This window comes from Salvelinus sp. IW2-2015, linkage group LG16, assembly GCF_002910315.2.
Source record: "Salvelinus sp. IW2-2015 linkage group LG16, ASM291031v2, whole genome shotgun sequence".
Lineage (NCBI taxonomy): Eukaryota > Metazoa > Chordata > Actinopteri > Salmoniformes > Salmonidae > Salvelinus > Salvelinus sp. IW2-2015.
This window is the reverse complement of record NC_036856.1, coordinates 5,870,467-5,886,246: the sequence shown is the minus strand read 5'-3', so window position 1 is coordinate 5,886,246 and position 15,780 is coordinate 5,870,467. Positions and strand designations below refer to the sequence as shown.

At 42.7% G+C, this 15,780-nt stretch overlaps 1 protein-coding gene across 1 annotated transcript; it reads right to left on the bottom strand.

Annotated features, from left to right (window-relative positions):
- Window positions 1–6,011: 6,011 nt before the first annotated feature.
- On the bottom strand, window positions 6,012–13,976 carry LOC111975844 (acyl-coenzyme A thioesterase 11-like). The gene is made up of 7 exons (XM_070447472.1): window positions 13,668–13,976; window positions 12,102–12,171; window positions 11,876–11,936; window positions 10,137–10,260; window positions 9,400–9,519; window positions 8,277–8,420; window positions 6,012–7,147 (listed from the first exon to the last, which is right to left on the bottom strand). The coding sequence occupies exons 1-5, from the start codon at window positions 13,801–13,803 to the stop codon at window positions 9,491–9,493; spliced, it is 420 nt and encodes a 139-aa protein (XP_070303573.1). The 5' UTR covers window positions 13,804–13,976; the 3' UTR covers window positions 6,012–7,147; window positions 8,277–8,420; window positions 9,400–9,490.
- Between the last annotated feature and the right edge of the window lie 1,804 nt (window positions 13,977–15,780).

Sequence of the window (15,780 nt, the reverse complement as noted above, 5' to 3'; positions counted from 1 at the left end):
CCTTTGTGGAGCGATGGGTAACGACGCTTCGTGGGCGACCGTTGTTGATGTGTGCAGAYGGTCCCTGGTTCGCGACCGTGTCGGGGCGAGGGGACGGTCTAAAGTTATACTGTTACACTACAGAAGGCCGAAAATGACATTGATGAGCAGTGGCGTGTATTCATGGAAGCCAAGGGAAGCCAGGCTTCCCCCAAAAATGTACCCCCCCAAAAATATATATAAAAAGGAATAATAATGTATCTTTTGTCTCATATTTTTTTGAGTTTCATAATTTCCCTTCAATTCGCAAGAGGCTGAATGTATCTCACAGGAGAAAGCATCCGAGCGAGCGAAACAGCGCCCCTCTGTCTCTCTACTTGAAGGCCATCTATCTGATGCTGTCTGGTCCAAACGAGTATGACATTGTTGCCGTCCGTTGCATTGAATGTAAGCGAACGCAGTGAGCAGTTGGCATCACTTGACAAAAAAAGTATAAAACATTTGCCAAGCAGCGTTTAGCTCAGCTGTGAATGGTCCTGCCTGAAAAAAAGTGTGAAAGGAAGCCAGCTTGGATTTGGCGTCTCTCCAATCAAATCACTTAGATAACATAAACAACTTGAATTGTTGCGTCTCATTGTGTTGTTGTCCTCTGGTGGCTAGCTAGCTAGCTAAAATTGTCCCTTTCCTAAATTACCCATGGATGGAGATAGTGATTTGGACTTGTGGTTTTACTTAGTTCTCTGTACTGGCCAATGATTATAACGGCGATTCTGATCCAACCATTAATTCATACATTGTTGTGCCCCTGGCCTGTGAGGGTGGAAGTGCAATATGTAGCTAGATGTAGAAGGCTAATGTTAACTAGCTCACGTTGTCCATGAATGGAAGGTAGACTAGGACAACAAAAAATAAAAGCGTGTACTGTATGACAGAGTGGTTGATAGACGTTTCATCAACAAGAAAGAGAGGAGGATGACATCGGCMTTTCTCTACAAGTAGGGTGAGTCAACATGTTTTTCTACTGCACGAACGCGCGTGCAGACATGCGCAAACAGAAAACAGAACCATGGCCAGACACATCATATTTAGCTTATGTAGATTGGGCTAAATCGTTTTTGGTATCTTTTAGTTGACACTGTATTAGACTAAGCAGAGGTGATTTGATGATGTTGAAGTTGAAATGGTGCTGGAATATTGGAGGCAGCTTTCTTTGCGACGTGTGGTAAATCTCTGTGGTTCTAAATCAATAGTTGTTTAGTGGTCCGAAAATGTCGGAAACATTAACTTGCTTGACCATGTTGTAGGTCATATAACTGTTTGTTARGTGCAATATGCGTTGTGGACTTCACCAGACGAGGTTGCTATATGATTTTGCAATAAATCAAAGGTGTTGAATTTATTCCGCCACTGTCTTATTGTCTCGGCCTTTAGGCTTCTATATCATAGTCGCAAGGCATATGCATTAACAGGTTATAGAGCAACCAAAGCAATTGTCACAACACATAGGTTGTGATATGGAAGACCATTGATAAGAAGGCTGCCCGGCCCCAAGACAGCCCTGCTGATAACATCAATGAGACAGTCTTTGGGCTCGTGCGGACCYTCCTGGAGAAGAAGAAGAGAAAGAAAAGTGCACAACATGTGGATTTGAGTTCGGAGTCCACTGCCCCCTGKACTGAACCCAGAGCATCTTCAGAGACCTCCGAGAAGGGCCTGAGGTGCGGTAAACACCGCCGAGTTCACGCCTGTGGGAGCCCAGTTTGAGTGAGATTTTTGGAGAGAAGGAATCCTTGCCTTCTGGCTGACCCATATGTGGTGTCAGCAGGAGRGCAACTTTGGTTTTAGAAGTGGGGGGGACATAATTATAATAAACAGCCTACCCGACCTCTCAGAGGTGTCCGCATGGTCCTAAAGCACARTGTTGACTCATTTTGTATCACTTTCCAATTATAAAATTGCAGAAATGCAATTTCAGAATGTCATGTCCTCCCCCTGTCCCCAGTGAAAGTTGTGCCCCTGGGTATCAGGGTGGGTGGAYAAGAGGTTGGGGACTGTTAAATCGTGATGATTTGTTGTGTGTTTTTTGTCCAGACGGAGCAGGCGCTCCGCACCACGTGCCTCGGGASAAGACCTGTGACTTGCTTTGCTTTCCGGATCAGGCCGCCATTGAAAGGAGTGATAACTCGAATGATGTTACGTGTTGAGGAGGACCAACTGAAATGGAAGATTCCCAGTGRCTGTGATGCCCGCCGTTTGGAGCGACGCAGACCTGGTGTAGAGCGTGGTGAAACAGAGAAGACGCTGTCTGTCCTGCTGAGTTTTGATGCCGTCTTTACCCGACAAAGTCAAGTTAGCATGTGTCAGTTATCCCGTGAGAGCTTTTGTCCCAAACCCATTACAGTTTGCCAAGCTTATGCTTATGTTGCAGCAGGGCGTAGYAGGGAGATTCATAGAAGTGAGAAGTGTACAGGAGGGCATGAGACAAAGGAATGTGTAGTATCAGTTTAAAAAAGCTGTTAACTGTAGGGGTACCCATGGTGCTGGAGATCAGAAGTGTCCGGTGAGAGAAAGGCAGGTCGAGGTTGCCAGGATCAGAGTAGTATAGACCCACGCCATTTCAATTAAATGATCAATGTGGAATAGATGTTGAATTAACGTCTGTGCCCAGTGGGGAAGGTGTCGTATGCTGAGACAGTGAAGAAAGTAGTAGAGGAAGATGGGTCCAGGGTGAGGGATCCTAAGAGGCTCCCTGTGAGTAGGCCGAGGCCAATAGAGAGTGATAGGAACAACATATGTTTCAGTGAGGTTGGCTTCTTAGCGTTTATGGCCATGGTTTATCAACTGTACTGTAGAAAGTGAACATAAATCACAGAAAATATATGTTGTGGTGGCAGCTGCAGAGAAGTACTTGGGTGTAAGATGTGTTACTGCAGAGGAGTTACAAGTTGTGTTGAATGATAGTGTCCCGTTCTCCCAGGCTGCCGGCCTGGTGTAGGATCAGATAGGGTCAAATAGTGGAATAGTGGTGGGGTTTTAATGGGTGTAGGGTTAGGTGGAAGGGCAATTTTTCTTCCCTTTTTCCTGTCCTTTTTTCTCTTCCCTTTTGTGTCACAGTGTAACAAATTCACACTCCAGAACAGTAGGCGGAAACACGGGGCTAGATAAGCGAAATAGATGAATAGGAACGGCCTCAAACTCCAGTACGGTAGGTGGCGTGTATGCACCTTTCTGTTGGTTGCGATCTGCCTATACAAATTTAAAGAAGAAGAAAAAGGAAAAAGTGTCAGTAGGCAACAAGGTGTGGACATCATATCCATCACAAAACAAGCAACAGGGTGAGTTGTAAAAACGAACGTAACGAAGAGCGTTTGGGAATTTACCCGTGTTTGGGAAGCTACTCTTAAAATATAGTTTACCAAGCTACCAATGATTTCACACTGGAAGAAGTTAAGATACACTAAAGCTACCTGTAAAGAAAATATAGTTTACTCAACTAAAGTTTCTTTAAAAAAGTAGTTGGCTATATCCAAAGTACTTTGTGATGAATCATCATATCTAAATCTTCAATGTCATAGACTACAACATTGCAATAACAAATCACTTTGGAATCATATGTAAGACTATAACATTGCAATAACAAATCACTTTGGAGTCATATGTTATTAACAGAACAATGTCAGGTCTGATGCTGACAAAGAAAGCAAATTATTGCCTACCTCACCCATATGTTTTTTATTTTTGCAAAATAAGTAATGTGTAGTTCCAGTAGCTACACCGCTACATCACAAAAAAAGTTATTTATTACTAAAAACACAACCAGGATTTGAATTTAGTTAAACTACCACCAAGGCACTGCAAGATGTAGTTAAATTACTAGTTTAGCTACATGTAACTATACTCCCCAACACTGGATTTTCCATTTAAATTTTTGGTCACACAGGTCCGGGCTGCCATGTGTAAAATGCGCAACATAGGCTGTAACAGGCAACAGACCAAAACAATTGGGCTAGTTAGTGTAGGACTAGTTGTGATGCTTGTAGAAATGTGTATGCTAAAGGTTCAATGATGAATGCAGTCCAATTCATAGCCTACATTCAGAGAAACATTTATTTTCAACATTTAGTCATCCGTTCGTTTCTTTCAGCCATGTAAATAGCCCTAGCCCCATTACCTACAYCTGTTGGTTGTCTTTTATTGGAACTGGACGAAATGTTATGAGAATACCTTTGTATTTTATTTGATAAAAGGTGACAACAAAGCGAGAAACACACCTTGCTTGCTCTCTGCCTCTGCAAAGCCAAACCTTTGAAGGTGTGCATATTAATTGTAGCCATGACAACACGAAACATATTGATGTTCACTGACACTGGGATGGCAACACTGCACAGTGAATAKCTTAATTGTTATCAGAAATCTTATTCTCAACAAAAAAAAGCTGAATATTTAACTTAATATTTTATTTAATATCATTGTAGGGTKTTTTCTTTATTGCCAACTTTTGGTTTTATTAACTTTTTGTTAGATGTAAATTCCAACAAATGTGGCTAGGCTACTATTGTAATATTCACGACTAGCCTATAATATGCCTCAACAAATCAGAGGGAAAATATGAATACCCCTGGAGAAAATGATTCACTCAATGCCCAGAGGACTTTATACTGAGCCATGGGCAGGTTTGGAAKAGGAGGAGAAATAAACTGACCCTAAACAGGTTGTTATGGCAGCTTACTGCTGAAAAACCTGGACAATCGGGCATGCTGCAGGTCATTTAGAATAAAATGAAACTTTTTTTTATTTAAGCCTAACCTTTATTTAACCAGGAAGTCCCATTGAGGTCAGAAGACCTCTTTRGGAAGGGAGACCTGGATWCGACTCAATTCACTTGATATTTATGTGGTATATCTTATTACTTCGCTATACCTGGATGCTACTGTCTCTATCTTTGTGTATGTGATTTGTTTAATGTAGTGATCCATTTATATTCTGTATCGTACTATAACATCATGAGTCATGACTAATATCTCGCTCTCTTAAATGTTTTGTCCCAAATGACACCTTATTCACTATTGTCCCATTTATGCCTCATTGGGCTCTGGTCATGAGATACAGCCTTTGAGTTTTACGGATGCTTTGGATGTGCCAGACTTCTACCCCTTTTTTAAGGAGTTTTATATTATGTGGAACAACATGTGTGTGACGTGTGGAACACTTGTTCCACATTTTGCAGAACATGAAATGTGAGCATGATGCATTCTAGCTCTGGTCCAGGGCATTAGTACACGTTCCTCCACTAGTGTTCATGAGGTACACTAGTGGAGGAACGAGCACTYACGCCCTGGACCAGAGCTAGATGTTTTCCATCTGTCTTTTCCCTGCCTGGCGTAGTGTTCTAGGACAGCCTGAGATGACTCCAGCTTCTCCATCTCCATGATAACAACATGGGGACTAGGAAGAACATTGAGGATCTGTCAGGCTGTCTTAACCTCACAGCGTTGACCCTCTACGACAAGCCCCCTGTGCTTAAAGGGTAAATACAGACACTGCATCGTCAACAGCATCTGGTCACTGAAGACTCTGGATAACTTTGTGATCTCTGACGAGATCATTGAAAACTGGAAACTCATCAAGGGATGCATAGAGGACAGGTACTGTACGGTCAACAGGTGGATTGTAACTGTTCTCTACCTCTAAATGTACCTTAATCMCATCGTCATTCAGAATGATTTTGAAAACCCTTTATAAAGCCAACATAGATGCTTCACATGACATTTATAATCATAATGTATAAAAGATGTTAAAACAGACCCTTTTCCCCCACCACCTACATAGCATCGCAAGCTTATTGATCATTTGAGAGGCATCTAGGAAGGTCTTATAATCGCCACCTCTGGTCCCCCCAGTATCCATCCGCCATTGCAGTGCTTGTCAAGGGTTAAATGCTATGTACAGTTTTTTTTGGGTATTTGTTTCTCTTTTATTCTGTTTATGAAACCACAAGGAGTAAGGCACAAGGGAGAGGTCGAACAAAGGGGTCACTGGTCTATTGTGTTTATTGTTGAGTGAAATCATGGCTATTTATTCACCTCGTGGCGTCTACTCTTGTTGAAATTCCTGTTGTGAAGCAAAGTGTATTTGGCTCATTCTGAGATTATACAGTACACTAGTCTCCCAAATCAAAATGCTATCACAAATACAGTATATGTATATCTCGACTACAGATTCGAAAGGCAAATGGTGGATTAAGAATGTGATTTAAGGAGGTAGAAAATAGCCTATTATAAAAAAAAAAAAATGCGTGTAAATACTCCTACTTGAACTAGTCTGCTTTTTTTATCCACAGTTCGGTAGCAAGAGACAAGACAAAAACATGTACAAACATGTCAGACTCAACTGCATAGCAAACCAGTTTGCATACTTCTCCTGTTCATAGGGCTACTAACTGTTTAATGTCCAGATAAATCCTAACTAAACACAAATATTGTTAAGTATTGCACATAATATCAAAAGATGAGGTGAATTCTATATAATATTATTCTAATGAACGTTCACCAGCTGACAGTCTTAAGAGATAAGAGTAACCTGTAGTGTGGAAATGTACACTGGTCTGGAAGATCATGATGTAACAAAGAGAGTAACCAATAAGAGTAACAAACATTAGTAATCCCAAAACTAGTCCCACATTTGAAAATCCCACATTTTAGAAATGCAAAAGTACAGATTTCCTTGGCAGTTGGGGTCGGGGGATATCCCAGAACTGGCGTTATCAGGTCTCCCAAGGAGAAGCTACCTGGTCCTTTCCAAGTGCACATATTGGTAGGAGTGCAGGGCAGCAGGACGGTGTCATTCAGTAACAAGGCAGAAGGGTGCTGGGGGATACCATCTTTCACAGGCCAGAGTGGTGCAAGGCGGCCAGGAGAATGGTACCATTCTATCATAGGTCAAAGGGGCAGAGCTTCCAGGACTGTACCATTTGTGACAGGACAGAGGGGATCAGGATGATACCATTCCGTCACAGGTCGGAAGGGGGCAGGGTGGCTAGGCTGTCTCTGTTCTCCTCTCGGTACTTGCTGCAGGAGTGAAAGGTGCCGTAGARGCTGGAAGAAGGGCCTGCGATGTCGTTGGAGATATAATGGAGGACTCCCGGTGTGGCCTGGTTGTAGTAGGAGATCTGAGGCAAAATACACAGAGACAATGAGATCAGTGGTCCATATAGATTTCCACATTCTCAGCTTATAGAATAAGGGTGAATACACAGTGTGAAGAAAAGAAGCACAGTTAGCCTGGTCCTAGATCTATTTGTACTGTCTTGCCAACTACGGTCATTGTCATGTTTGGGATGAGAACGACCAAAGTAGGCTTTACAGCACAAGCAGATCTTGGACCAGGCTAGCTTTTCGCTGAGCTAACAAAGAGCCCCATTGGCCCACCCTGAGTCGGACTCCTCGCAGATACTGAAGCCTGCACAGAGTACTTCTTAGTGTATTGTATGTAAACTTCTGATCCACTGGAATTGTGACACACTGAACTATAAGTGAAATAATCTGTCTGTAAACAATTGTTGGAAAAATTACTTGTGTCCTGCACAAAGTAGATGTCCTAACCGACTTGCCAAAACTATAGTTTGTTAATAAGAAATTTGTGGAGTAGTTGAAAAACAAATTTTAATGACTCCAACCTAAGTGTATGTAAACTTCTGACTTCAACTGTATTTTGCTAACCATTTGATAAAAGCAATAAGGTACTTGACCCATGAATTATGGTGAATAAGACACTCCTAAGGGTTATTTCCCCTAATTACAGCCGTGTGTTATTCACTATTCTAAACTGGGTGGTTCAAGCCCTGAATGCTGATTGGCTGACAGCCATGGTATATCAGCCCGTATACCATGGGTATGACAAATGTATTTTTACTGCTCTAATTACTTTGGTAACCAGTTTATTATAGCAATAAGGCACCTTGGGGGTTTGTGATATATGGCCAATATACCACGGCTAAGGGCTGTGTCCAGCCATTCTGTGTTGCGTTGTGCCTAAGAACAGCCTTTAGCCATGGTATATTGGTCATATACCACACCTCCTCAGACCTTATTGCTTCATAGTCCACTGGTTCTCARGCRTTATTGCTTAATTGACCTCCATACACACGTACATGCACACTTTCTTGCACGTATACATACACTATCTCTCTCAAACACAGACACGCATACTCGCACACCCCCCCACACCCCCCCAAACACAAACTGTCTCGCTCCACAGGTACAGTAGTCTGTGCATCAGAGGGCTTCTGTAGAACTCACCACCAGTTTGGGTCGTATCCGGGGCAACGTGCGTGGCTTTCTGCCTTTGTCCAGCACCTCAAAAGGTCATAAAGGCATTGTTGATGTGCCGCAACGCACCCGCACCCTGGTAGGCCTCTGCACACACACCTACCTACCTCCATACTGAAACATAACACACAGAGACACACACACACACCGACAAGCAAACACGCATTGACAGGTTAAATAGAATGAGACCAGTTTCCCATTTCTTGTTTGTTGTTAGTTCAGTAGCTATACTGAACAAAAATACAAATGTAACATGCAACAATTAACGATTTTACTGAGTTACAGTTCATATGAGGAAACCAGTCAATTGAAACAAAGTCATTAGGCCCTAATCTATGGATTTCACATGACTGGGAATACAGATATGCATTTGTTGGTTACAGATTCAAAAAAAAAGAAAATGGGCCTCACAATGGGCCTCAGGATCTCGTTGAGGTATTTCTGTGCATTCAAATTGCCAATCGATAATCACCTGCCCATATCATAACCCCACRGCCACCATGGGGCACTCTGTTCTCAATGTTGACATCAMAAAACCGCTCGCCCACACAACGCCATACACATGGTCTGCGGTTGTGAGGCCGGTTGGAAGTACTCTCAAATTKTCTAAAATGATGTTGGAGGTGGCTCATGGTAGAGATATGAACATTCAATTCTCTGTCAACAGGTCTGGTGGACATTCCTGCAGTCAGCATGCCAATTGCACGCTCCCTCAACTTTAGACATCTGTGGCATTGTGTTAGGTGACAAAACTGCYCATTTTAGTGGCCTATTATTGTCCCCAGCACAAGGTGCACCTATGTAATGATCCTGCTCTTTAATCAGCTACTTGATATGCCACACCTGTCAGGTGGATGGAGTATCTTGACAAAGGAGAATGCTCACTAACAGGGATATAAATAAATACATTTGTTCACACATTTTTTGAGAAATAAGCTTTGTGTGTGTATGGAACATTTCRGGGATCTTTTATTTCATCTCATGAAACAGGGGACCAACACTTTACATGCTGCGTTTATATTTTTGTTCAGTTTTCTTACATGTTTRGTTTATATTTTTGTTCAGTGTACTTTTCAGACTAATTCCTCCTCACCTGTTCTTGAAGGCGTTATTAACAATGGCCTTCAGCACCAGCCGGTCACCAATGTGAGACGGAGCCCGAAAGTGGAACATGTCTATGGTCCTCAGAGTGGGGTGGGCGCTACACAGACGACTGGAGAATGGATGTGTGTGCGAAAGTGGGAGAGAGAGAGCGAGAGAGAAAGAGGGGAGAGAGAGGAACAAGGCGGGAGGGAGACTATTAATCCATCTCACTTCTTCTACGGAGGCTCAACCCTGTTGTGGCCAATCTACTCAGTCTACTACAACTACATCCACATTTTGACACAATAAGAAACCTCAGTATCTCTATGAGTTCAGAAAGACGGGCAGGTCACAGATATAATAGGACTCAATGGGCTGCGATGGTGGCCACGTTCTCCATCCAGGCCATGGATCTGCCCGCCGACGGTGCTGACCTGGTGGTTGGCATGGGGCGGCAGCACCAGCGCCACGCTCTCTACCTGCGTCCGCTCGACTGGCACTGCGTCCTTGTACTCCTGGCACACAAGTACGCACACACACACACACACACACACACACGAGAGTGCAATGCAACTGCACTGGACAACAGGCCGTGGCATGGGTGTGACTACCACTGATAAGGGCAGCTATTTTACATTCGAGATAAGAGGGAAATTGGACGTCTAAAGCATTTTGTGACCTTCCTGGTCGGGTCATGTAAGGAAAAACTCCATGCCTTAGTTCCAATGCTTCCTGTTTGCACTGTACCTAGTTGAGCGGTGCTGCTGKTCAGTAGGTCTGTGATGATCTCAGCGGGGATCATCTTCCTCCTCCTCTCTGCCGCGATGCTGTACTCCATCTGCTCTGTCTGCGTCCCCTGAGTCACCTGCATCTGCACACGCACACACAGCGTGTTGGTGGGCGGTGTGTGTCCTCCTATTGGAGCATGACATATTGATGTGGTTGATATGTCCAACACTGTCAAACCAAGATGGGTGCTTTCTCTCCCTCTTTCTCGCTCTTCAGCCCTCACCTTCCCCGCCTCAGTGCGTCACACCACAAAGGTGGCAAAGGCATTGCGCACGTTCCACTGGCAGTTACTGAACGGGTCCTCACAGCTCACCGCGATGCCCACCTGAGGGTAGTGCCCACATGGCATCACATCATGTCAGATATATTTTCACAACACATCTATTACTAAGTCGGCATCCAAAATGGCACCCTATATGCCCTATGGCAGTGGTTTCCAAACTTCTTCCCTCTGGCCCCCCCATTCCATCAATTGGTAACCCCCTGCCCCACACCACATCTATTTCTATGGGCACAAGCACTGTACATGAAACAAACTGTACACACCATGTTTGTTGGTGGAGAAAATGTTGCAGGTTTAAAGCTTATTTCCTGCAATTCTACACATTTTGCCACGTCTTATGTGCATTCATGTGATATCTGAGTGACTCAAACAGAATCCATGGGCTAAAAACCTAGTTTWAAAAAAGTTAGCTGATAAGGGCTAGTTGATCTGGACATTATTGACAAGTTAGAAATAGCTCTCTAAGGTCTGCAATGACAAAAGGGAAAACTGCTGAGGCACTACCCAATTTCAAGATTGCACCTGTGCCTTCTACAATTACAACTTTCAAGAGTAAGTTGAAAGCCCGACTTGAGTTCCTGCGCCTTTCCCGCCGACGCCTCAGAGTTTGGGAAGCACTGCCCTATGAGCCTTGGTTAAAAGCAGTGCACTATATAGGGAAGGGATGCCATTTGGGATGCAGTTTAAGTAATTAGTGAAATAAACAGGAGAAGATGCTACTGTAAAGAACACATGATCTAGACCTGTATCATCTATTGTGAAGCAGCATTATGTATGCAAATATTATTTTGCATACATTATTKATTATATCAAACCAACTATTCCATGGATTCACATTGAAGCAGCTTCAGTAGCAGGTTCATCCTGCCCAGATGTTCCACAGAGAGGTTTAAATGATCATTTTTACCCACAGCCATGAGGCTTTTTAATGACTGTAATGGGTTAACGTTTTTACGAGGTCTTTCTATTGGAAAATGTTATCTGTTTTCATTTACATTACATTTAAGTCATTTAGCTGACGCTCTTATCCAGAGCGACTTACAAATTGGAAAGTTCATACATATTCATCCTGGTCCCCCCGTGGGGAATGAACCCACAACCCTGGCGTTGCAAGCGCCATGCTCTACCAACTGAGCCACACGGGACCTAGAGTAGGATAGAAAACAGCACTTGAATCAGACTATTATTTTAGGGACACTATCGTTGGTGCATGTGCCTTTATCGTAATCTGTTTATATATATTTTTTATCATGTGTTGGTCATTGTTGCGTGTTCTGTCATTGTAAGTCATTGATGATGAATGCTGTGATAAAACTATTTCCCAAGTTGGTATTAATAAAGTAATACTCTATACTCTCTCTCCTTTCTACTACACAAAGATTTAAAAAAAGAAGAAGAAGATGTCCCCACAAACCTCCATACTGGATGTGAAGGCTCTGTTGACTTTCGCTTTGATGTTGACAACCTGTCCGACTCTGCGTGCAAACAGACAGAAGCATTTATATTTATAGAATCAACATTGGACAGTGGTTACTGTGTAAACGGAAGAATGGCAGGCCCTCCTTTCTGTGGCTGAGCAAAAGCCTAAAAGGCAGTATAAACATACTGAAAAGGTTTGTTTTAGGGAGTGAAAGACTTACCCTATAGTGTGGTCAAAGTGGATGTCATCAACAGAGTTGGTAATACAGGGAGACCCTGCGTGTCTTTCAGCTGTGACAACATAGAAGAACATAACTATTACATACTGGACAGCAGGGGCGCAAACTGTCACTGGGGACAGAGGAGACATGTCCCCTCCACATTCTGAAATTGTATTTTTGTCCCCCCCAGTTTTATCATTGGAATGTGATACAAAACGAGGCAACGGTGTGCTTCAGGACCATGCGGACYCCTCCGAGCATCAAGTAGGCTGTTTGGAGTGTTTTTCAGACTGGATCATTTTTWAAATAATAATTATTATGTCCCCCCCACTTCTAAAACCAAAGTTGTGCCCCTGCTGGACAGTATATCGTCCCATACAGTTMTACGTACTTTCGCGATCCCACTGCAATTCGGTCACGGATCATAATACAACATAGCATTGACCCCAGGCTCAATTGTTACCCGAGATGTAGCTGTTTGGTGGACGAGATTATATATTATAACGTTTCGTCATCATARAGGTGCTCCTAGAATAGTTTTAAAACACAAACAAGGAATATTGTAGTTGTATCAAGCTCTTTGAATATATTATTTCATTATGCAAAGGTCTTAATAGCACCCCATTCGTGGAAATCCTAATCTATCATGACTAGGTATGAGGAAAACAGAACAAAACAGTTTTTTTCCTGTCTGAAAACAATTTGGCTCTCAGCAGGATTTGGCTTTGATCTGTCTAAAACAATGCTCGAMGTGAACAAGAGGCAATTCCCACCCTAAACTGCTGTGTTTATACAATGGGTCTCGTCGAAATTTKAAAAATAACTTCTGAAGGAGTCACATTTCTCAATGAAACAAATAACTAAATAAATAATTTATTGCTGTTTTTAACAGTTCAATTCGCTCAAGCAGCGCAGTAATMTTGGACCACTGCGCCAACAAAAGTWATTGTGCTTCACAAAACAAGATGCTTTACTGGGGAGTAATCTGCAGCTCAGTTTGTCCTCTGACATATGTTTAAAACCATTATTTKTTCCTCGAAGAACGGTGAGAAATACTGTATAATATCGTTTTGGATTGGAATCTATTCCACACATTAGTTCCAAAGAAAAGCAGTATTTATGTTCGACACATTATCTGGTTAAAACAGAGTCAATTTAAAGACTATGCATCCATCACGGCTGAGAAGGATAGAATCGTCATAGGGCCATTTGGCATAAAGTTATCAACTGTCTGTTCCAGCTCTCATGGAATGGTTACCTGTCTCGTGCTCACCGGACATGGCGACATAGCCGAGCAGTAGCAGTGACCTCCAATAACTGGATTGGTCCCGTTATCAATCCCGTTATTCGATTATCCGGTTATCATCCCACACTCATGAGATAGGCTATAGGCTATTAGCGTGGTGAAACTACCGAGGGAGTAGAAAACTCTAGGTATATATCCACACAACACAAAGTCTCAAGTCTGTCTGCAGAGTAATTTGACAGAGCAGACTAAAAACAAAGATTAGGCAATCGCTTATTAAACGTTTTACATACTTTCCCAAGACACAAAAAAGTACTTACCCAAACTGAAATGATATGCAGACGACCTGGTCACATTTGCTTGAATGAATGTGCACAACAAAACGTACGTAGAGGCAGTCTCACGGACTGTCCGCAGAAAAGTCCGCACAACAAACACCACCCCCTCTCTGCRCATTCCTCGGACGTAACAGTGTGGTGTCGCCACTAAACAGARCACACACCTCCTGTTGTTAGAGTTGCGTGACCAATTTAATTTAAACTTTTTAAGGTGGAATTTTAAGATCAATATCACTTTATTGGCGGCACATAGCGGCGGTTCTAGCTTGCATGGCTCCCCTCCCCTCTTCAGCGCCCCCTGCCCCCCCAAAAAAAGCACCATTCTGCACTAACTGTAATTTTTATTCAGACATTTGGAACAACACAAATAATCATAACATTTAAAACACATATATAAAAAAAAATATATACAAAAATTATACTAATAATTATCTAAAAATAAGTAATAAAGACAAATATAAACAAATTTGTGTTGATTTGGCAAATTTGTGTTGATTTGGCACTTGAGCATCAATACATTACCCATCCCCCAACACTGTCAACCAAGAGTCAAGACTACATTACCCATCACCCAACACTGTCAACCAAGAGTCAAGACTAAACCAATTCACCTTGGTGGTGTGCAGACTGGTTTTATATTATTCTTAACTATTTTGCACAAACCAGAAAAATTGCAACAATATGTCTGTGAAACTATATATTCACAGTATTATGAATGAATTGTGGTTTATTTGGTAGCATTTCGTAGTGTGACTGATTTTCCTAGTTGCATTAGTACTGTACAAAGTTAGAGATGCGCTATTTGATAGATTCCCCTGCTCCCCCTACCTCGGGCTTCCAGTGGGGAGACCGGAGGTCAACCTACCCCCGCCCCCCTCCGCATCTAGTACTTCTGAGTGGGAGACCTTCCCAGGCAGTAGCCTGCCTAGCTCACACTAGAATCAGGGCYCCCACTCCGACAAGGTTAATTGACCCACAGTCCCACACAGTGACATGATATCATTGACGTGACGTGCAAATGAGCGATAGAAAACCGATCGCCAAATGTCAACATTCCGATTTTTTTTGTGCGGGCGCCCTGTGCTTCCCCCGGCAAGATGCCGCCCTGGGCGGCTGCCCATGTCGCCTATACRTAAATCCGCCACTGATTGCACACAAGGTCCAACCGAAATTTGACTTCCGCTTTTAACCCAACCCCTCCGAAAGACACACATASATACACGTGCCATAGGTCCAGACCTATTGGCAGTGTACAAGGGAGGTAACAACAATCCACTCTCCTGAAGTGTTCCATAGACAAACCCCAATGTGAACAGGGGACACTTCCATCAAAAGCCTTAGGCCTAGGCCCTATTTAAATGTACATTTCAGCTATTTAGCAGATGCTCTCATCCAGAGCGATTTTACAGGAGCAATTAGGGTTAAGTGCCTTGCTCAAGGGAACATCGACTGTTTTTTCACAAAGTTGTCTCGGTGATTCAAACCAGCGACCTTTCGGTTGCTGGCCTACTAACAACAATGTAGCGATTGAGAGAAAACAACCAAAAATGGGGCTTCAAATCAAAGTGTATTTGTCACGTGCGCCGAATACAACAGGTGTAGTAGACCTTACAGTGAAATGCTTACTTACAGGCTCTAACCAATAGTGCAAAAAAGGTGTTAGGTGAACAATAGGAAAGTAAAYAAATAAATCAACAGTYAAAAGACAGGCTATATACAGTAGCGAGGSTATAAAAGTAGCAAGGCTACATACAGACACCGGTTAGTCWGGCACACCAGTTAATCCAGATCCAATGACCCTGTACTGAACTATTAACTGTGCCATAGGGGTTCAGACCTCTTGACCGAGGCTGTGGTAGCATAGGCACACACAAATCATGCTTTTTTATTTGTTTAGTCTGTTTGGGAGGAAAGTAGGCCCTATACATAAAAAAAATACAAATGGAAACGTGGATATATCACTTTATTTACACAGATAGTAAATTAATTTTTGTTATTTGAGTTATTTGCCTTTAATAGATATCAGAACAGCCCTTAGCTGTGCTATATTGGCCTTATACCACACCCCCTCGTGCCTTATTGCTTAAATAGTCTA